We start from the raw sequence: 24929 nt of genomic DNA, 5'->3' as shown, positions 1-24929 counted from the left end.
GCCATAATGTTCTTCTCAGATGGATCCAACAAAGTTCATTTGGGACTCTGTGTGTTTCATACATCATATTCCATTTCAAGCCAAAGGCTTATTTTTCTTTTATGTTTCTCAAAATATTCACAATACCTCTATAGAATTCAGTGCAGTTTATTTCTTAAAATGCCTTTAGAATTGTTTTATTAGTCTTCAATGAATTGTTATACCAACCATGGAAATTGCAGAAATTAAATGAGCATTGGCAGTTTTGGAGCAAATATTTCTTCTTTTTCTTGAATATTTTTATTTTGAGTATTTAAACTTTTTTATATACAAATGCATAGATAACAGTGCTATGAAATCTTTCTCCTAAGGTTCTAATATAACCTCCCCCATCAAGTCCCTACACTATCTCCCCTCCTGGTCTACTACGAGTAACCTGCACACCATAAACTTAGAGAAAAGCAGTCTGCAAATTCTTAAAGATAAAATATTGGAGGATTTCTGTGCAGGTAGATGGTCCTGTTGAGTAATCAAATATAGGTAGTCCTTTCTTACTGACAGCTCATTCTGGGACCATTGGAAGTTATGTTGGCACTGAAATAAAAGATTTATGACTGGTCCTCAAACTTGCAACTGTCACACGTTCCTATGACCATGTTGGCAGCCAGCATACATTTATGACAGTTCTAACATCCTCTGATCACATACATGATCTCCATTTGTGACCTTCAGAGCCAACATATGCCAAGCAAAACCAATGGCAAGAAGTGGCAGACACATGATGTCATGCTTAACAACTGAAACTGGAATTGACGTAAGTCAGGTTGAATGATGTGATATTTTACTTTTCAATCATGCCACTTAGCAATGGATTTGCCAGTCCCATTAACGTTAGTAAGCAAAGATTACCAGTAGTGTTTAAAATATCAATAAATTATGCATAAACTCTGCAGAAGAGGAAAATGATAGCAGTACAGTTTTCATACCATGTTCTGCATGCTACGTTTGCAGAATTGTGACTAATTAGCCCTGAGGGATTAGAAACAACTCATTTGCAATAGTGCTATCCTTTTGCGATCCATTCCAAAAATATATGTTATGTAAAAATATAAAAGAATAAATATTATTGAATCTAATTGCCTTTAGAGACTTTCAGGCTTAAAATGAGATAGAAATAAATGTAATGGATAATATAGTATTAACAATTTAAATATTAATGATGGTGATCCTTTTTCATAATAGACATCTCAGAATTCAAATTCATTTCAAAATTTATATGAGAGCTATTTTATAGTTTTGAATTACTATGTTTATCACCTTTGTTATAATTATACAAATGTTTGAATGTTATAATTGGAACAAAACCTTTGTTTATGATATATTCATATTAAAATATTTATGCTATTTAGAAAGGTTATATTTTCACCTCTTGACCATAGATAATGGAACTGTACATAAAGAGACCTTAAAAAACAAAGCTACTATGTACATGTTCAAAAGCATGTACGCCACTTTGTTCATGTGTAAAATAGCAAACAAAAATAAAGAAATATCTGAAAGTACTCAACATCTCATGATGTTACCTAGTTTGGTAATGAAACGTCTGCAAGAAAGCAATTAAGATCAGAGAGCACCAAGGACGTCACAGTTCAATCCGGCAATATTTTTGTCAATTGCAAATATGTAAATCTATGGAAAATGGAACTACAAATGACCAGGGAGTGCTTGCTTTGTTTTTTAAGAAGTACATAATTTTTGCTTTTTGTATAAATTTCTAAAATTCAAAATTTTCACAGGTGTAAGCTCCGTTGAAATTGTGGTCCAACATGGCTTAGCTACTCCAGAAGGTCTTACTGTGGACTGGATTGCTGAAAATATATATTGGATCGACAGCAATCTGGATCAAATTGAAGTAGCTAAATTAGATGGTACACTGAGGACAACCCTAATTGCCGGTGCAATGGAACATCCTAGAGCTATTGCTTTAGATCCCAGATATGGGTAATTATTCTTTATGTTATTTTACAATTTTTTTAAAAAAAATCATGCAGAATTGCTTTAATATAAAAAAGGAATAGAAAACGCAGCAAAAAGAGGGAAACATGCAAAACTTATTTGAAAGAAAATCATGCAACTTTTAAACACATAATTAAACCTTGGCCATACAAAATAACTGAGTTCAGTCTATTTATTGCTTATTTATTCTTAATAGTAATCAAGCATAGACTTTAATGACATTAAATCTGGGGCTGTACATTTTCCAAACTGGATGATTTTTCTTTTTTGTTAGTTCCCAACCTTAATAAATTCATATTTTTTTATGTTGTGATAAACTGCATTTTAACTATATAATTCAAAGGTATGTTTACATTTTAAAATTAAAGACCAAAACATTGAGTAAAACTAAAATAATTAAAACTGAGTAAAACTAAAAATTAAAACTTGGAATGGGCCTGGGATGAATCTGATTTCTGAAGAAATGATAAATATTCAGAGGTGCCTCAACAGAATCTCTACCTGGGTCTAGCAAGTCAACACATATATTGTCATTATTTAATATTGTGAAATTCCTTTGCTTATTAAACATTTCTGCATTTTCCTTTGAAATACCTATTTCATTAATCCTAATCTACTTCACACTGAGTTTTTTTAACCTATGAGAACAGTTAAAACGTTACACTGATTCTGACATCAGCTGAAAAAGAGACATGTAGCTGAGTATTATTGATGTATAATGAGAGTCAGTGGCTAAATGAAATAACATCTCATAACAGCTTTGCCTAAATGGTAAATAGCATATGTACAATAATTGTTCAGAGCTTAAAGCATGGCAAAGACTAGTATGTTGAATAGTTATCCTTGAAGACATACCTCAAAATGTTCAGAGTACTTGGGACTATTTCTGCTCTTGAGGCCCTCTAAACCATTTTAAACCATTCACACAACCGCCTTCACTCCTGCAGAATTCACTTCATGGAAAAGGGTGAAAATATTGCATGCCAATCAGTCCTAGCCTTCAAAGAATGCAGGAAAAGTAATTCAATCAGTGTTTTGTCCCAAATTGCTAGAAGAAACAAATAATTTTTCATACATACACGGTGTACATGCAAAAAAGAAATAAACTGTTAGCAGCCCATCCACATTTTCACTGCATATTAAATGCTTTTGTCTAGTCATGTTTTAAATATCTGTCTGCAATCAGTAAAGCTATTGAGCTGCCAAGTTGTCAGTTCATCTGTATTGAAAATTCTATGGACAGTTATGGAGAGTGTGTAACCAGAGCCTTATGGGAAAGTTACAGTAGCATCAGAAATAAAAGATGGAGTGGTGTAATATCTTTGAAGTAAATGTACCCAAAATAGGATGATGATAGTTACCAATGTCAGAGATGTGTTGAAATAATTCTGGCACAACAAATATTTCCTCACATTCATAAACACACGAGAGAAATTGTTAATATTTTGTATTCATGTCACCACTATGTGTAAAGTAGTTTTAACTTTTAGATACTCACTATTGAAGAAAAGCAAAAACCTTCTCAATGTCACCTTCTTCCCTTCACCTGGGTCATTATGACAAAGGCAGTGGTGACATTCAGCTGGTTCGCCCCAGTTTGGCAGAATTGATACCTATTTTTTTGCTGAGTTTGGCAAACCGGTTGAACATGTTGCGGAAAATCTTTGTTTTCTGGAAGATGTCTGGTTTTTGTTCAACTTCCTTCCCGGCAGAAAAAAACAAGCAAAAAACCCTCCCCAAAAAGAAAGGAGCGATGGAAACCAAATGGAGATGCAGCGCCTGTGATTACGTATAAGGCAGCAGCCTCGGGTCAAAGCGGCGTCAAAATGCCAGAGGGTTAGGGAGAGTCATCAAGCGAGCAGGCATTCTGCCTGCATCCCCCATGCTGGTTGTCCCTTCCCGGCCAGATCTGGAATACCACCGCATTTAAGTGCTGGAAGATGCTGGTCTTCCCTCCAATGGGCCTGGGCAGGTGCTGAAGAGAGACGGGTCAACTTCAGAGTCTGGCATCCAGATGTCCTTGCTTCCCCCAAGCATGTCTTTGCTAACCTGATTTCCAGCTCTGTCATGTTTCTTTGTTGCATTTCTCACCGTCATGTGCAGGGAAACAAAAGTTTGTGGGACTAAAGAAAAGTTCAGGCAATCAATTCCAACTTCTCATGAAAAGAAAAAAGATCTTGTGAAGTCGGAATTGATTGATTGAACTTTTTTTAGTCCCACAAACTTTTGTTTCCCTGCACACGACGATGAGAAATGCGATGGAGAAATGCAACAGAGCTGGAAATCAGGTTAGCAAAGAAATGCTTGGGGGAAGCGAGTGCATCTGGGCAGTGGTGGGTGGGGCAAGCTTTGTGGCATGACGCTGCAATGGAGAAATGGGAAACAGAGCATCCAGCACGAGGGAAGGATAAGGAGCAGAGATAAGAAAGAGAAAATTGCCTTCTCCTTCCCTCGTGCTGGCCACTCCATTTCCCATTTCTCCATTGCAGCACAGTGCCCAGGATCCACTTTGACGGCAGGGATATAATTTAACAACTGGTTTGCCCAAGGTCAGGTTGGCCATCACGGGAGGCTTATCCCACAAGTGCGGCAAAGCTGGAGGACAAGGATTGGCCACCCCTCCCACGGTAGCCAATCTGACCCTGGGCAAACCGGTTGTTAAATTATTTGAATCCCACCACTGAATAAAGGGATCTATTGCAAGCATGTTCAAGAGTCCAAATCGAATTCATACTGAATTTTAAATTGCTATCAGCAGGGAGCTATGCATCTTGAATTAGTTGTGTGCTAAAACATCTGAAGTTGTATGCTGAAATATCTGTGAAACGGTACTGTGAAGTCAGCAAGTAATATTTCCCCTTTCAATGCAATAAGAGCTAACTCTTGGTATTTGGGTATATGGGAAACAAGATGAGGTAATAGCTTCCTCCAATAGGGATCAAACTCTTCAACATTGCTTCCCCCCCCCCCTGAATTGCATTAAACTGGACAAATATGAAAGCATAGCAATACAAAGCTTTGGAACAAATTTTAGAGAAGTACAAGCTACTGGAACATACCAGAGCCTCTAAATTTTGCATGGGACAAGTTAGTGTGTATAGAAGAAATACCATTATGAAATGCATTCTACATGGCAGAATAAACCACAATGGCTATTTTACTCACAAAACTTAAAAGACTGAAAAGTGTGTAGACAATCACTATATTTCTGTTGGGGGAAGGGAATTAAAACCATGGAATAGCTATTATTATTAAAGATAGTGGGTGCTTCTTTTTAAATGCTAATTAAGATCTTAACGCAACACCTTTGGAAAAGACAGATCATAGGCATTTTTCTTGGATAAAATTATTTTTCCTAATAGCCAATCAATTAACCTTCCCCTAGCAGCTTTTATGAGCCAACAGTGAGTCAGTATAAAATGCAAGTGCGTGTGAATATAAAATGCAAGTATAAAATCCACTTCTACAAGGCAAAACAAACTAAAATTCATCTATTGGCACTAGGGACATGGTTTAAGTAAGCATTCATTTTAACCTAAAGTTCAAGCAGAGTACATGCAACTGATGTTATCAGCAATGTTTTGCAAACTACTCACAGCAACCTCCAGATAGTCCCTTTTAACTACACTATAGAAGAAGATGTAATACCCAGTAAATAACCTGAAATAAGTCTACTGCATGACTTTGTGGTAATGTAATAAAGACAGAGAAAAAGGATTTCTTCCTTGCTACAGAGTAGATCTCACAGGGATGTTAATGTGTATTTAGATTCACATTGATGGTTTTTTTTCCCCCTCCAAATTATTTAGTTTATGATGCTTAACTAAATTTCCTCACCAAGAAACTATCATTCTATGTTGAGCAGAATGGTCTGATCATTCCATAAATCAATTATGATAATAAATTCTAGTTGTAGAAAATCCCTCAAAATATTTAAGAATTGTTGGAATAGACCAATTTAATACTTTCCCTAGAAGATAAGGAAACTTGTAAATTTAAATCTAAAACCAATTACTTTCTCCATAATAGTGCTGTTTTTCTTCAAATTGTATTATATTCAGATTAACTTCATTCTTGCAAATTAAAAATAATTTTAAACTTTTTAAAATTTATTTTTAAAGTAAATGAAGTAAAGTTATATTTGCAATCAGTATAGTTTCACTGTATCAGAAATTATGGTAATAAATTAATAAAATCACCATTTTTTCCAATGCCAGGGTATAGATCCTATCATTTATCTAATCACTTATTTACTTATTTATTTCAAAATCCATCCATCATCTATCTATCTATCTATCTATCTATCTATCTATCTATCTATCTGTCTGTCTGTCTGTCTATCTATCTATCTATCTATCTATCTATCTATCTATCTATCTATCTATCATGACTATCTTGGGGGGGGGGAATCTGGGCTAATAGTGATTGGTGGCTAATAATGATGTTTTGTTCTAAAATATTGATTATTTTATTTGATCCCCTTAATATATTTCTTTTTGTATCATTCAGAATTTTATTTTGGACAGACTGGGATGCTAATTTTCCTCGCATTGAATCTGCTTCCATGAGTGGAGCAGGAAGAAAGATAATATATAAAGACATGGATAGTGGAGCATGGCCTAATGGTCTTACAGTTGATCATTTTGAAAAACGGATAGTTTGGACAGATGCCAGGTAAAATATATGAATATGTCTCCTATAATCTGTTTTTGGAATACATTAAATGTGTATAAACTATTATTTTATTCCTATTTAATGTCTACAATTTTTATTAACAAAAGAACATGTAAATTAGGAACTTATATAATCTTCTTAAATGCATGTGGTTGGGGAAGTACACATGGACATTTTTGTATAGTTTATGTAGAACTTAAATAAATCTGAACAATGATATAGGAAAATATTAGAAAAATATAACCACATAAAATGACCAGAACAACCATGTTTGATATTCTGGAAAATATTGATCCAAATTTTTATTTCCATAAAGAATGAGAAGGACAATATTGATTTTTAAAAAGGCGCAAGATCTGTTGATTGTCATGGAAAGTGGTCAATATTAAGGAACAATTTAAATGCACAAATAATGGTTCTAGATTTGTTTATATTTTTTGTTTTTTTAAAAATATTAAGGCCATTTCATTCAAAGAATCTTGTGGCTGACAATTCAGTAAAATGGGATTTAAATGTTAAAAGCAAGAAAAATAAACTGATTCTCAATAGAAAGAAATTTTATACTGATAGGGAAATGTTTAAGTGATAAAAAGGCTTGGTCAGACTTTGGATATTAAGTCAAATTGAAGTTCAAACTATTTTATGGTCTCAGACTATAAATACAGGAGAAAAATTGAACACAACTACAAAATTTAATTTGAAAAGAAAAAAGAATGAACCTGAAGCAATTAATAATGAGAAGACAGTACCCATCTGCTAGTCATAGCTGTTGCTGGAAACATGGCAGCCTTTATAGTGGATGTCCACATCTGTCTTACAGAAGGAAGATTGCACTTAGTTGATCAGAAAGATCATAAATGTATGAATTAAATTTATGTGTGCCAGACACCATTGATACTATTGGCAGTGCAACAATACATGGATTACTGGCCTACATGCAATTATTCTATTGGAGAATAATATTATATTACATTATAATGCCATAATAGGCAGAACATGGAAGATATTATAAAAATGGCTAGGAAATGTCCATGAAGAATATGTAATTGTGCCATAATCAAATCAGGGTGAATAATTTTAGCCCTCTCAGTTTGTAGATCTCAATCCCAAATCCTATGTTTGATTAAAGTTTTATTTATGACAATATTGCCAGGAATGAGAGAACATAATATGCCAGATCAGAAATGCCTCCTTAGGGAAGAAGAAAACCTATCCAATAGGATAAGGTGAACTAAAGACTTATCTCAAAGATTTGGTTTGTGCAAAAACTGACAGGTGAGCCCCAAGGCAAATGAACCAGGTTCCAACCAAACAAGGGCACTTGAAACTAAGCAAGGGACATGTATGACTTTCAGAAAGTTAGCCTGAACAGCTTCTAAAATAGGGGCATCCTTATAAACACAAAGTTGTGCACTTAACAGCAATAACCCAAACCCCTTAATTATATTAAATATTAATATAATTAAATATATAAATTATATTAAATTGGGATTTCTGCAGGACTGTAATTATTGCCTTGATGACTAGGATAGTTTAAATCTGTGAGAAACAGTTGACTATTCTAGTAGATAGGGGGTTGTGAGTGGCCTAGGTATATAATGTACTTAATCTGATCAATTAGTTTTTTGTTAAATTCCCACTTTACAAGGGAATTAAAGGCCATTCCAGAACTTAATTTTTTGAGTAATTTTCAAAAGTTTCCACAGAACAGTAAGACACTAGCGGAGATAGAAATGTTTGAAGGCTCACTTAAAACAGTATGGTGGGCAAGTATTGGAGGGTGAAATTATAATTTAGAAAGGGCTACAATGTCACTTATATAGAAGTTGAAGAATAAAAAAACCAATAATATCACCTCATTTTGCTCCTTTGAGGACAGGGAGATGGTTACATCACCATTATAGTTGCCTCTAATCTGCACTGTAATATTTTGATGAATAAAATTGCCAATCTGAGAAAGTGATGATCAATGGATATTGTACTATCCATTATAGTTCCCTCTGTTCAAACTGAATCTAAGGTTGCCCTTAAATCAAGAAAGGCAACATAAAGGCTGTCTTTGGGAATTTAGAGAGTTTTTTTCTACCAAATATATAAAACAGAGCATTGATCCATCGTAAAATATCCTGATCTGCCACACAATGGTTAAAAGACAGGATATTTACTGAATACATTCAATCTAAAAAAAAAAATGGTGTAAAAATTGGCTATAGAGTTTTCTAACTGTTAAAAATAAATTGAGTGGTATTAAACATTTGCTTATCACTTTTCTAGTATATTGCGAGACTGATTCAGTTAAGCCTCTCTTTGGGGAGCAATATAAAATTACTTTTTTATTTGTTTAATTTTCCAAGAAATAGATCATAGCTGTAATAAGCACTATTTCAAGATAGTTTTCCAACTGTTTTTCAGGTCAGATGCTATTTATTCAGCACTATACGATGGGACTGGCATGATTGAAATTATACGAGGTCATGAATACCTTTCTCACCCTTTTGCTGTCTCCCTTTTTGGGAGTGAGGTATATTGGACAGACTGGAGGACAAACACATTATCTAAAGCAAATAAATGGACAGGCCAAAATGTTAGTGTGATACAAAAAACCAGTGCACAGCCTTTTGATCTTCAAATTTATCATCCAAGTCGTCAACCCCAAGGTAAAGTAATATTTTTTTTTATAAAAATGTTAATTGCAGCCTTTGTATTCTTATTCAACTTTCTTGTTAGGTAGCAAATATAAATGGGAATATGTGTATATGTATACGTGAAAGACTTTTCTGTGTGTGGGTGTGTGTGCATGTGCAACTGAGAAATCTGACATTTTTTAATTTATCAGTAAATATTCCTCTAAATATCAGTTTATATTTTCTATGGTGCTAATACAGATAAATTGATATTTTTGAACACTGTGGTTCATTTTTAAGATTCCTACACAAAGCATAAAATTAATTGCCTTTTGTATATGCTTCTGGAAAGAAGTACTAGCCATTAGATGTTAAGGAGATACTTTAATATTAAAAGATAATAATAAATATTATGTTTGTGTATCATACACTGCACCGATTTTTAACCATTCTGTGAGGGTACTATTTTTAATAAGTATTGTAGTCAGATTGATGATTAACAGCTGTTCCCTCCACCATCACTACTTCATGGGGAGATAGATCTAGGATTGTTGAAAAATATTATCTTATTTTGGAGGATTCTAATAGGGAAAATTACAAAGACCTTTCTCCATTTTTTACCCTGCTGATGCTTTAAGTAGCATAATTGCAGTCCTGCAAAGTTATACCCTAGCATTTTCACTGAATTAGTAGCATCTGGAACCAAGTATTGGGACATTAGTAGAAATCACACTTTTCTTCATTATCACTCAAGATAATCTTTATCGGTTCCTCCTCACATTGATGAATATTATGCATATATTCAATACTGTGAAAGTTGACACTGTGTTGAATAATAACAGTGCGCTTCAGAAATCCTCTTTGTGCAACTTTCACGTTTGTCTTTTTTCAACTATAAAAAAAAAATAGAATGGCAATATGGGTTAAACATTAAAAAAAATGAAACTCTGAACTGCAAAAGAAAAAAAAAATATTGACCTTAATATTTCATTTTCAGGAATCCAAACCTTAACTTGTTAGTAATAACCTGTATATGTCTCTGGTTAAATACAGGGTATGCTATTGGACTAAAATTCAATTAGTTTCTGTGTCAAATAGATTAGATTTATATCAATATAATAAATAGTTTTTAGTTAATTCCATCTAAGCTTTGCAATACTTTGAAAACAATACAAAAAAAATCAATGTTTATTTTTAGAGAAATCTTTTCACAAGCAACCAAATTTATGATATATTTCTGTTATAACTGCATTTGTTTTCATCGGCTTTATGAAAATATGTTTGCAATCATTAGACTAGATATATATACAGATATATATCTGTAATGTGTTATCCTCCATTAAACTATAAGTAAGCAGTAAAGTACAGAACAACTTAAATGTATGTCTATCATATTTCATTTATTTTAGTCTTAGTATCTGCAGCAGTGATGTGCGGTGGGGTTTATGGCTGGTGAGGCTGGTGACGTCATCAGGAAGGCGGGGAATGGGACCAAGTGTGATGGAGGCTGAGGCTGCCTCAGCCTCCAGCACACGTGATCCCATTCCCCGCCTTCCAGAGCGTGCTCCGCCAGCTCGCGCTCTGCAGTCCTCGAAAGCGACTGGGGGACGACGAGAACCTTCCTGCCTCTGCTGGACTTTGTGCGCTCCTCGCGACTGCATATTGGTCCGGGTGGATGAAAGACCGAGCGAGGCAGCCTGATCCTCGGTCACTCGCCTGCCAGCCTGCCTCGGCGCCACTCTGGCTACCTCTGTCCGTCCGTGCCCGGGAGCTGTAGAGGCAGAAATGTTGTCGGCGTTCCCGAATGACGAAGGCACGAAAGCGACTGGGGAACGACCCAGTCGCTTTCGTGGCTTCGTCATCTGGGAGCGCCGACAACATTTCTGCCTCTGCAGCTACCGGGCACGGCCGGACGGATGTAGCCAGAGCGACGCCGAGGCGGTCCAGGTGGACAAAAGAGTGAGCGAGGCAGCCTGATCCTCAGTCGCTCGCCTGCCGGACTGCCTCGGCACCACTCTGGCTACCTCTGTCCGGCCGTGCCCGGGAACTGCAGAGGCAGAAATGTTGTCTGCGCTCCCGGATGACGAAGGCACGAAAGCGACTGGGGAATGACCCAGTCGCTTTCGTGGCTTCGTCATCCGGGAGCGCCGACAACATTTCTGCCTCCGCAGTTCCCGGGTGCGGCCGGCCGGATGTATATAATATTATAATATTATAATATTATAATAATTATAATTATAATTATAATTATAATTATAATTATAATTATAATTAATTATAATTATAATTATAATTATAATTAATTATAATTATAATTATAATTATAATTATAATTATAATTATAATTATAATTATAATTATAATTATAATTATAATAATTATATTATATTATATTATATTATATTATATTATATTATATTATATTATATTATATTATATTATATTATATTATATTATATTATATTATATTATATTATATTATATTATATTATATTATATTATTTCATGAAGAGAGGTGAGGCTCTGCCTCCCCTGCCTCCGCTGACCGCACGTCCCTGATCTGCAGCTACCAGACATTATTGCTAGACATTAAACAAGTTATGTAAAAAGTCCGTAAACTTGTATTTAAACCTGCTTTTGCTAAGAATTTAAGGAATCTCACCAATACTATAATAAATGTCAATCCAAATATTCTTGATAGCTGAATAACAGTCAAAAAGCAGTCTTTGAAAATGATGAAGAAAGAGAGAAAAAGAAAAGAAATGAGGCTTTTTCATAAAGGTTACATTATGTTTGTGAGTTTGAACAAAACCACACAATTCCCAGACATTCAATTAGTAGCTGACCACAAAAACTTCAGTTCCTTCTACTCATGAGAAACAGCTGTTCAGATTACAAGTAGGCAATCTCATGATTTCTTCTTTTCTGGTGAGACTTCACCAGTCAGAATTCTCCTTCGACTGCCAATTTCAACTGCATTGCTGACATGTTTCCTTCAGAAACATCTAGTTCCGTGATTGCAAACCTATGGCATGTATGTCAGAGGTGGCACGCAGAGCCCTCTCTACAGGCACACAAGCCATTGCCCCAGCTCAGCCCCACCGTGCATGCATGTGCGCCTCCTGCCGGCCAGCTGGTTTTCGGGTCTCTGCCGCGAATGCGTGGGGGGGCACATGCAAGTGACACACATGCACACATGGGGATGGAGTGAATATGAAGTGCATGGGGTGCATGTGTGGGATCACACGCAAATGCCAGGGGAAGCGAGGTACAAGGGTGTCACACACATGCATGGCGGGTGGGGGAAGTGTGGAGGATTTGCATGTATGTGTGGAGCACATACAGGAGGTGCACACATGTACATGGGTTGGATCGCATGGAGGGGCGCATGCACATTGCATTATGGGTGCATGTACACACACTTTTGGCACACAACAACAAAAAGGTTAGCCATCATTGATCTAGTTGGACATGAATCCTGATCAGAAGCCCAGTTATAAGAATTTTGTTGAATAGGTCAAGAAACAGAAAATATGTAGTGGTGTCAATAGCCACTGAGAACATCTCTTCCATTACCAAATCCATCAACCAACTTCTGGGCACAATCCTGAACGCAGAGAAAAAGTATTATTCTCAGTGGAATTCAGTTCAAAAATCCAGCTGACCAGATCTCGTAATACCAGACTTCAAAGCCAGATGATCATCTGTATTGGACTCAGTACAATAGAAAAGATTCCACTCAAACCCTTCCAATGAAATTTATTCCCTTCTAAGAATGTACCAATAGCTCAGAGAACCTAGTAGTGCATCAAGAACACAGTACTTAAGTCCTCTGAAGAAGAAAATGGAAGAAAGCCTTCATGCTACCATGAGCATGCAAGGCTCACCCCCCCTTTAAAACAAAAACAAAAATAAAATTGAAAATATACATATCTCTGAGCCTTTTTTATGGTAAAGCAAATGTTGTTCCCTGTTTTCCACCCCTAGAAATTCTTTTCCAGCCTGCATAAAAAGCAGAAATATCTGTCACTTTATGTTAAAGAGCAATGATTTATATGTTTCCATGGGCAAGATCCAACTCAGCATCTTTTCCTTTGGAATGATCATTGGATAATAATAATTGAATACTAATACATCTCACTTCTCTGCAGGTTATATACCTTTGCCCCCCCCCCCCTACTCCAATTACATTCTTATGATCAGTCAATTAATATGAAATCCTGAGGAATAGGAAACAATACAATATATGAATATAAGCAAATGTGTATTATAAACCAAACTCAGTATTGCATTTTTAATTTTAGCTCCTAATCCTTGTGCTGCTAATAGTGGCAGAGGTCCTTGCTCCCATATGTGCCTGATAAATCATAACAGGAGTGCTGCTTGTGCCTGTCCTCATCTAATGAAACTGGCTGAAGATAAAAAGGCATGTTTTGGTAAGTTTTGTACAGTTTATTTTCCTAACAACTGCTTAAAAGAGAGGATACAGAGCCTCTGAGGTGCCATTTACTGATAATCTTGATGGTAAACTCTTGCTTCATGTTAATGAATGGATTGCTTTTTTGTATTTAGCTTGTGAAGATTTATTATCTTGGGTTTTCCCCCCTTTTCACTATGAATATAAATAGTGTGATTGGAAGTTATCTTTCCAAAACAGGGAAATTTCTAAATGGGAAAATATCAGACAATAATGATGCAGGTAAACTATATAATGAAAAATGTCTCATTAGTTTAATCTCTACTTTCTTCTTTTGAACTCAGTATCATTCTGGGAGTCTTATAATGCAGAAGCTACTAAAAATATGTAAAACTATAATAAAGACAGAAATGTGAATTAAACCTCACATACTTGACGTTTCGGGAGAAAAATAAAAGAAAATTGTATAATGCTTCATTATCAAGTTATACCAGGGCAACATGATATGTTAACAAATATATTGTGTTTGAGATATAAACAATTGGATAAAAGCAGTATTGATCTTTGATATAAAATTTCCAACTTCAGAATGGACAACTTTCCACAAAAACTTTTCCACTCATCTTGGAGACAGGAGCTCATTATACACATGCTTTTATATTTGTTTTTGTAGCAGAACACTAACCTTCCCTTCACTGTTGTTGATTCTTTTCAGCCGAAAATTAGTCTTACATTCCCCCCCCCCCCATTTTCCATATAGTTCTTTACATGTCTATGGAGATCCTCAGTCATCCAGGTCATGGTTGTCCCAAAGCACTTTTTTGAAGATGTTTCATTTCTCATCCATTCTTCAGAGCTGAAGAAGTTTCTTGTATGAGACACAAAAGAACTTCAAAGAAAAACCAGAAAGCCCAGTTGCCTCTTGAAAAAGCTCATTTGGGTTTCTTTCTTATACTTTAGCTTGTTTCTTTTTTTAAAAAACACCATATATTTTAGTACTATAAGTACTGATAAAGTAAAGCAATTCCACACAATTCAGAGTACATTAAGTTATACATAACTAAATGTTGTAAAAAACATGAAACCTACAAACTAAGTCAGCTGAGTAACCTTGGAGCAGTCAATTCTCTTATCACATATTCAGTCATTCCTGAAAAATGCTACCAATAAAATTTCAGGAGGCATTTGTCATGAGTTCAAAATAACCTGTTTCTATACTTCAGCTAAGAAATAAGTAAATATTTTACACTATTACATCCATTTGCAATTTACTCATATTCTTGTACTTCATGCAGAAATTTAGACTTTGTTTGAGAAAAAGTATACAAAGCAGATTTTCCATACATGAGACCAGGAATTAGAAGGAACATTGCAGGGAAGTGATAAGTGGCAGTAGGAGATGAGGAGATAGTTTTCATGATAATTTGGTGGTAGCTCAAAAGAAAACATAATGACACTTTACTTATTAATTATATCTGGTTCCTATTTGATTTTAATTTGTTGATTAAGAAATGTATAAACACATGTGATTTTCTAAGTCAACATGCAGCCTGCAGGAATCCAATTTAGTGCCCCCCCATTTTTATTTGGGTTTGATGTCATTGGTATAAAGAATAAAGGCCTAATTTAAAAAAAAACCAAAAACTTCCTTTTCAAAAAAGCACCACATCAAATTGACTCCTCAAGGCAGCTTTTCTCCATCCTTTTAGAGCAAGGCCATGGATTTTGTAGGGCTGGGGAACTATATTTGGAAGATTCCATTGCATTCAGTACAAGGAGCAGCTAACAGAAGCAATAGGAACATTTCATATACTACTTTCATATGAGAAATGTATGTATCAGTGGTGGGTTGCAGGTGGTACGTCCTGGTACGGGAGTACCAGTGCCTGCCCGGAGCACCGGGTACCGTTCCGGTACGGTGCTCCAGAGGGCCCACCCACCCGCTTGCACTCCTTACCTGTCTTTAAACTCTTCAGCACTTCCGTGCACGGCACATATAGCACCTGCGCGATGCTCTGCCGAGTAACTGGAGCATTGCGGAGGCTCGCAGAGGAGTTGCTGGATGGTAAGATGCATGCAAGTGTTGTGCACATGTGCACATCACTGTGTGCGTGCATGTGCTGCGTGCATTCATGTGGATGATGCCAGGAACGGGATCCGGAACCCATCACTGGTTATGTATGTATGTATGTATGTATGTATGTATGTATGTATGTATGTATGTATATTAGAGTAGGAAATGTCCTAGGTTTTTCTTCTTACATCCTTTCAATATAAAGGTGAGGAGATTGGCTTCTTTTTTGAAGAAGGAAGAAAATTCTCTCCATCACATATACACAAGAAGATCATAGGGTGAGGCCAGGTAAAGAGCTCCAACGAAGATAGACATTAGCAACAAAAACTATAAGCTACTACTACACCTATAAACAAGGTGAAATTTGGGACTGAAGAACCAGAGGGCAATTTAGGAAATGACACTTGGGACCTACTGCAAATCTCAGCATTTCACTACATTGTTGAACAAATCTTTTGATTTGTTAATTTCTCTAAAAAAACTTTTTGGGCATAGGGGAATGCAGAATTAATTGTAGAGATAAAAAACCTCAGTTGAATCAATCAAGATCAGCTTTCATATCTCTGAACCACATTTTGTTTCAGTCGGTATTAGATTTTAAAAGTATTTATTTAATACCAAAAAAATATGTGAATTTTATTCATAGTAGAATATCCAATATTTTTCTTCTATTCTACATAAAGTTTTGTCCACACATAATAATACCAAATGTTATGCATTTGTATGTTGTATTTTTTAATACTTGACTTATGATCACAACTGAACCCAACATTTCTGATGTTAAGTGAGTTTTACCCCATTTTATGTCTTTCTTGCCATAGTTGTTAAGTGAATCACTGCAGTTGTTAAGTTAGTCTCATGGTTGTTAAGTGAATCTTGCTTTTTCATTGTTTGGTTGTTAGAAGGTCACAAAAGGTGATCACAATCTCCAGGACACTGCAACCCCTTATAAAATATAAACCAGTTGCCAAGTGTCTGAATCTTGATCATGTGACCCTGGGGATGCTGCAAAGGTTGTAAGTATGAAAAACGACCACTTTTTTCAGTGCCATTACAACTTCAAATGGTCACTAAACGAATGGCCATAAGTGAGGACTACCTGTGTACAAATGTAAATAGTATATATATATATATATATATATATATATATATATATATATATATATATATATATATATATATATATATATATATATATATATATATATATATATATATATATATATATATATATATATATATATATATATATATATATATATATATATATATATATTGTTATACATAAAATTGCATTTCATTGCTCTGTATCTAAGAAAATCACATCTTTCTTTTTTACAGAAATGAAAAAGTTCCTTCTTTATGCAAGGCATTCAGAAATAAGAGGTGTTGCCATAGAGAATCCATACTTCAATTATATAACAGCGTTTACAGTTCCTGATATTGATGATGTAACAGTTGTAGATTTTGATGCAGTGGAAGAGCGTTTATACTGGACTGATGTGAAAACACAAACTATAAAACGGGCCTTTATTAATGGGACTGGATTAGAAACTGTCATATCAAGAGGTAAAGTGTGTACTTTAGAAAGCACTATTGTGTATATTTAAGAAACAAAGCATAAATTAGCTTGCCTTCCTAATTAATATATTAACATATCAACTGGCCACATACTATTGAATTAAGCTTGCCATTGTTAATTACACAAAAAGATTATCTTAGTTATGTATTACATATTTAAACTTTCTACATCCTGGATTAAAATTCTTTGGCTTGAAAGTAGCATTTTTCTCATTCCCCCGCCCCCACCTCTACCTACAGTCATAGACTGTAATAAATAGATTTCATTTGTTTTTATTTTTCTATTTGTTTTTCTCTCAAAAATCCCAAGTTATGCTTTGATGGCCAAGAAATAAAGGTGTTTGTTACATACAGTTTTTCGGCAATCATATTTTGTTTAAATTTGATAAATCTAAATTCATTTTCTAAATATAAGGTGACTTTCAAAAGGCTTTGATTTTTAAGCAACATTTAAAATTTGATCATCTTGTTTTATAATGCCATCATGAAGTACTCAAAAGAAAATAGTAACTATATATGGTTGTATCCAAATCTGTCCATCTGATGTAATATTATGTGGCAATGACCTTGGGAGATGGGGCGGAGGCTGCATAAGGGATTATCACAAGGAGGGTACCCCAGTACATTGCAGGCAGAAAAAAAAAACCTCAGAAAGGATTCTCTATAATTTATTAGAATGTAAAAAGAGATGGTGTGGGATTTGTACTTTCAGATTTACATAAAGTAGGATTAGCTCATCTGGCCCTGTTTCTTGTCTGGTCTATCAGGGAAATCTGATACCTACAAAGGGAAAAGAAACTGCTGTTTAAACACACCCCAATGGCGTCTTATCTACTGAGACTTTGAACCATAAAACCTGATCTGGCTTAGCATTAATCATGTGTACCACACAATCTTGCAGGGAAATTACGAAAGTGTACCATTGTTCAGTATAGCATTTTTATCTTTGTTCTCCAGAATCTGATGTACCAAATGATGTTGTCTGCATGTAGAATATAGTCATCAAGATTATTAATCATTGATTTGTTTTTTTAAAAAGACTATTAGTGCTATTTAAGATGACAGCTATCTCCATCTCTTTAGTTCTGCTAAGTACAGTTGAAGTACTGTCTCTTTTCATCAAACATGAATCTTTTCTGACAAGTTTTGTTAAATGTCCTGTGGGATGTCCTGTTTTAGAAACTATGTGGTCAGTGCATGCATATCCATACAGATGGAATCTAGGAAAGGCCTTAAAGTGGTCATGCTAAACCTTGGTGCTATTTGGATGCTTTGGACAACCCAATATACACAATCTTCATTTTGCTCTTCATGTTTTAATGTATATATTTGTTCAGTCCTATATATTTTAGTATAAAAGCTAATTTGAATTAAATAAAATTTAAGTATGGCAGGTCTCAAGTTACTTGGGGTTCACACAGCATTTAAATATTTTCAGCAGTAAAATTAACTAGTAGGACAGTTTGGGTAAATAGTTTTTTGTTTTATATTTTGTAGATATTCAAAGTATTCGTGGACTGGCTGTGGATTGGTTATCACGTAATTTATACTGGATTAGCTCAGAATTTGATGAAACACAAATTAATGTAGCCCATTTAGATGGCTCCTTAAAAACTTCAATTATACATGGAATTGATAAACCACAATCTCTTGCAGTTTATCCAGCTAAAGGGTAAAGTATTATTCCTATCAGTACAGTTTTGAAATAGTAAACAATGTGCATTTTTTGAGATATAAATTTGTGTTTGCTTGTCAAGCTTAATACTATTTGTATAATATTGTATAATCCTTTGTTAGCCACCCAGAGTCACTTGCCAATTGGGCAGCTATATAAATAGAAGAAATATAAATACATAAAAGGAGAATTTAGTAAATTCTATCTTCCTATAAGATGAAATCTCCCTGGAGTACTAGTATGGAGACTCCATTTTCAAAAAAAAAAAAAAAAAAAAAAGATATATATGTGTGTCAGGAGAAAAAATAAATAATAAATTAGACCTATGTGTATTCAATGTTTGTATAGATAGATATTTTATTTTAGGAACTTTGCTTCTGTATGTGTGGGACAAATTGTAATTTTTTATGATCAATATTAGAAATACATGTTATTGCATGATTAAAAATATTTTTGATATTCTAATATTAATCATAGTCTGGAAGATGTAGTGATACTGTTTGTACCCCTCTAAAGAAAAACACAGATTAAAACATTGTATAATGTGACCTACACTTACTATCTTTGGGATAAGAAAGTGCAGTTTATTTTTGATACAGCATAACATTTAAAAGTAAACAAGATATATGTATTATCATTTTTAAAAATGTAATTAAAATAATATATTCCAATTTCCAGTTAGGAAACCTGAAGTTGGTAAATATATTTTAAAGTTAAAGCTTCATATCTATAATTTTAATGCATTATTTTGTACATTAATGCATCTTATTATTTAGTTATTTAGTTTTATAAAGGATGTAGTGCAGATATGGTGGTTAATCACAATTCATGACAACTCCTGATTCTTTTTCTGACTAGTTTTAGAAATCAGATTCAATAAGAATTCTTCACAATCTCTGATTGAGGAATGGTTTCAGGATGGTAGAAGAGAACCAATGTAAAGCTGTATCATATTATGTTTGCCTAATAGTTTGGCGAAGTAGATAAAAGTTCACCAGCTCTAAAGGTCTATATTTTCCCCATATATCACCCATCCACATAACTTCCAATCTGGTGCTAGAGTCATAAATTTCTTTCCATAATGATAAAAGGAAAAATAAGTAAGATTTGCCAAAAAAGAAAAATCTAGAGACGAAGTGTATAAAAAAAAACCCAGAGAAGGGATGATTACATTCCAGGGAAAAGAGTTGATCACGCTTAAACAGATTCCATGGAGAATTCATGAACAACGTAGACAATACCAATTTTTAACAAATCAGTTAAATAAAAACAGAATAATGTACAGATGGTTGGTACCAGAAGGGGTACTGGTATCTTGGCAAGGAAAAAGATATAAGATAGAGAATATAGAAGAAGCGCAGGAATTCTATGAAAAATACTGCACATGGGAAGAAGAACAAGGAAGTAAAGAGGACCTACAAAGTAGAAGTCAAGAGGAAGAAACATAAGAAGACAAGGAAAGAAACAGGAAAGAAGAACAGAGGCAAGAAAGAAAGAGAGCAGAAAGGGAAGGCGCGAGAGGGAAAAGTCGGATACAAACCAGAAGCAACAAAAAACACCCCATCTAAAGATGAACCAGGAAATAACAATTATTTCGATAAACTTGAATGGACTGAACGCACCAAAAAGAAAGAGCGCAGATGTTTAATAAACTTAAGAAACTGAAGGTAGATATAACCTGTATACAGGATGTGCATATTAAAAGGGAACATAGGAATTTACTGGAAAACAAAAAACTAGGGAAATTATGTACAGCACTGGCAGTTAAAAAAAGAAGAGGGATACCAATCTATATAAAGGAAAAAATAAACTCCAAAGCAGTCTATTTTGATGAAGAAGGCAGGATGCTAATGATTGAATTAGAGACAACAGAAAAGCCGATATTATTAATAGTCATATATGTACCAAATGAGAAACAAGAGGAATTCTATAGGAAATTACACAACAAAATAAACGAATTAGTATATGAAAATATTTGCTTAATTGGGAATTATAATGCAATGGTGGATTTAAAAAATGGACTATGAAAGCAAAAAGAACAAAAAAAAAAAACTTTACCCAAATCCTTTTTGAGATGGCAATGGAATATAAACTACATAATATTTGGAGAGAAAGGCACAAAGCAAGAAAGCAATATACCTTTTATTTGAACCCCCACCAGTCCCTATCAAGAATTGGATTGGATTTCATCTGGTCTATGTAATCAATTAGACGAAATTGAAATAGAAGCAAATGAGTGGGCAGATCATAATCCAATAAAATTAAGATGGAAAGGTCAAAGAAGAAGAAAAAGATGGATGATGAATTCAAATATTGTAAATGAAATAGAATACACTCAAATATCTGGAGAAAGAATTAAAACTATTTTTTAGAATAAATAAAAAAGAAGACACCTCAATTCAAAATCTCTGGGACACTATGAAAGCATACACAAGAGGCCTCACAATTGCCTACATGGCGAGAAAAACTAGAAAACAAAAAGAGCAAAAAGAATGTATGCAAAAAGAACTTATGGAAGCCGAAGCTGAACTACAGAAAAACCCAAAGAATAAAATTAAAAAAGAAAAAAGAGAAATGATAAAACATAAGATCAACTTAATAACTCAAAAGGAATTAGCACAGAAAATTAAAGTGGCCAGACAAAATTACTTTGAACAAGCCAGCAAACCTGGACGATGGCTGGCATACTGATTGAAAAATGAAAGAGAAAAAAGGATGATATATCAATTAAAAGATGTTGAGGGAAGAATTCAATACAAAGCAGAAGAAAAGAAGAATATTATTCATAAATACTTCACAAAACAATATGCACAAGATAGTATGGAGGAAATCAAGATATTTAAATGCAGAAAAGATAACACCAATCTCAAAGGAACAAAGGGAGGTGATAAACAGGCCAATAACATTAGCCGAAGTGGAATTATTCCTGAAAACCCAGAAAAATAATAAAACCCCAGGATCAGACCGGTGGAGCTATACAAATCTAGTAAAATAATATTGGAAGAACTAGGAGTGGAAATGTTTAACGAAGTTTTAGGAAAAGCCAAGATGCCTGAATCATGGATAGAAGCAATAATATCGCTAATCCTGAAAGAAGAAACCAATCTACAAGAAATCCAAAACTACAGACCAATTTCATTACTAAATTCCGATGCAAAAATATTTGCAGCAATTATGGCAGGAAGAATTAAACAGGTTTTGAATGAACGAATACACCGGGACCAAAATTGATTTTTACCTCACAGACACATTAAAAATAATACGAGAGTCATCCTAGACATAATAGAATATTATGAGGTGCATCCAGAGAAACAAATGGTACTGGTTTTCCTTGATGCACAAAAAGCATTCGACAACGTAATTTGGAAATTTATAACACTATTAGACAGGATGAAATTCGGAGGAAAATTTACAAAAATAATAGAAAAACAGTCAGACCGCCAAAGTTCTGATGAACGGAGAACTAACAGAGAAGATCGAAATTTAAAAAGGAGTCAGACAGGGATGCCCCCTCTCTCCTTTGCTGTTTATATTATCCCTGGAAATTTTATTAAATGAAATTAAGAAGGACCAGGGAATAAAAGGATTGAGATTCAAAAATGAAGAATATAAGGACCAAGCTTATGCCGATGACTTAGTATTTGTTCTAGAAGATCCATTAGAATCCAGTCTGAAATTAATTAAAAAATTAGAAGAATATGGTGAAGTGGCAGGATTAAAAATCAATAAAGGCTAAACAAAAATGATAACCAAGAATATGACAAAAAAGCAAGAAGAGGAACTAGAATATGCAAATAATTAAGAAAGTGAAATACTTGGGGATCTGGGTGTCTGCAAAATGATCCACAATGAAGGAGGATAATTATAATAAACTAGTGACACAAATAAAGAAAGATTTAGAAAGCTGAAAAAATATTCAGCTATCACTAATGGGACATATAGCCACAGTCAAAATGAATATTTTACCAAGAATCTTATTCTTGTTCCAAGCCACACCTATTAACCCGGGTAAAATTTTCTTTCAAGAATTAAACAAAATAACTGCTAGGTTCATTTGGCAAGGATGAAAAGCGAGGATTAAACTAAAGTAAATGCAAGATAGCAAGGAGAGGGGAGGTTTAGCATTACCAAATTGGGAATTATACACTTTAGCAGTAACAATAACATGGGTGAAAAATTAGATAGAGCTAAAGAATAAAATAATTTTGACCTTAGAAGGCCATGATTTGCAAGCAGGTTGGCATACATTCCTATGGGATGATAAAAATAAAACACACAAATGCTTTCAAAAGCATTTAATTAGAAGAGAGTTATTGCCAAACTGACTCAAAATAAAAAAAAATCCACTATGTGAAAATCCCGAATTGGATATCACCGACAGAAAGGACGATCCATTGAAATTTTATAGATATGAATAAAATGCTAAGATACAGAGACATAATTGACGGACAGGGAAATTTAAAAACAATTGAAGAATTGGTAGAATAAAACATGAAAGTTGATTAGCTAACCTACTTGCAAATCAAAACTAAACACAATAATGATACTAAAATATATGACATCAAAACAGAACCACACAAATTGGATAAAATAAATCATAGCTCGGATAGAAAGATCATAGGGGGAATATATAAATTTCTCCTGAAGCATAAAATGGAAGAGGAAATTGTGAAAGAACAAATGATAAAATGGGCACAGAATTTTGGCTATAATATTGAATTGGACAAATGGGAAAAATTTGGGGGAACAAACTTAAAAATGACACTATCAGTTACATACAAGGAAAATCAGTACAACATGTTTTACAGATGGCACCTGGCACCAACAAGGTTAGCTAAAATCTCCCCAAAATGCTGGAAATGTGAATCAATACATGGAACATACTACCACTTATGGTGAACCTGTGAGGAGGCTAAAAATTTATGGAAAAGGATCAAAAAGTGGCTAGAGGTAATAACAGGTGTTAAAATAGAATGGAAACCTTAAGCTTTTTTTATTAGGAATAATGACTGTGAAATATAAAAAAGAAATTCAGTATTTCATATTACATATAATTACGGCGGCAAGGATTGCCTTTGCCCAGAAATGGAAAAACAAATTAATTCCAAGTGAAGATGAAATAATATGAAAGGTTATAGACTGAAATGGACAAATTAACAAAAGAAATCCAGGGAAAAGAAGAAACAGAATACTACCAGATATGGGATAAATGGCATAGGTGGCTGGAGGAAAGAAACAAGGATCAATGAAGGAAGACAACGAAGCCCAAAAATAGTAGTTAAGGAGAATTAACACATATATATGTATCCAAGTGGTTTAAACTTACTAGAGGTAATCAGCCAATATAGCAATAGCAATATTTATAGCAGACAGAAGAGTAAGATAAGAGGGTTAAGAATGGAGAAATACAAATGAAATACAATAAAAGGAGAAACAATATAAGGTGAGCGATATCGATTGGCAATTGCTATTAGAAAGAACAGGAAGCTCCTGTTCGTATTGTATTGTGTAAATGTGGTGTATGTCTAAGTTTTGTGTGTGTGTATTTTACATGTTTGTAAATAAAATTTAAAACTATTTTTTTTAAAAAAGGAAAAATAAGTTTGTATCGCCTACCACAACTTACAAAAAGTGGCTATTTTTTTTCAGAATGGAGTGTCTTCCTTTCTATAATAATATATGATTACTGTCTTAATATGTTTAATGCAACAGTAATTTATATTTATTTTCATTAAGGAAGCTTTATTGGATTGATGGGAACACAATTAACATGGCAAATATGGATGGCAGCAACAGTAAAATACTACTACAGAATCAAAAAGACCCAGTTGGTAAATACAGCTATAACCTCTTTCATGTCAAGTTGTTTTGCTTAACTCAAGAAATTAT

The 24929-nt window shown here is 34.2% G+C and overlaps 1 protein-coding gene across 1 annotated transcript in view; it reads left to right on the top strand.

The window, feature by feature from the left end:
- Positions 1–24929, top strand: part of LRP1B (LDL receptor related protein 1B) — a gene marked incomplete at its 5' end in the record, with an annotated part of 698113 nt that overhangs the window by 479468 nt on the left and 193716 nt on the right. The window contains 7 exons of the mRNA XM_081955361.1: positions 1776–1980; positions 6505–6669; positions 9082–9326; positions 13598–13729; positions 17126–17353; positions 18863–19037; positions 24777–24871. Of these exons, the coding sequence (XP_081811487.1) occupies positions 1776–1980; positions 6505–6669; positions 9082–9326; positions 13598–13729; positions 17126–17353; positions 18863–19037; positions 24777–24871 (1245 nt within the window). The remainder of the gene's footprint in view (positions 1–1775; positions 1981–6504; positions 6670–9081; positions 9327–13597; positions 13730–17125; positions 17354–18862; positions 19038–24776; positions 24872–24929) is intronic.

The sequence above is a fragment of the Natrix helvetica genome (assembly GCF_964273705.1).
Source record: "Natrix helvetica genome assembly, chromosome: 1".
NCBI lineage: Eukaryota > Metazoa > Chordata > Lepidosauria > Squamata > Natricidae > Natrix > Natrix helvetica.
This window is presented reverse-complemented; position numbering and strand designations above follow the sequence as displayed.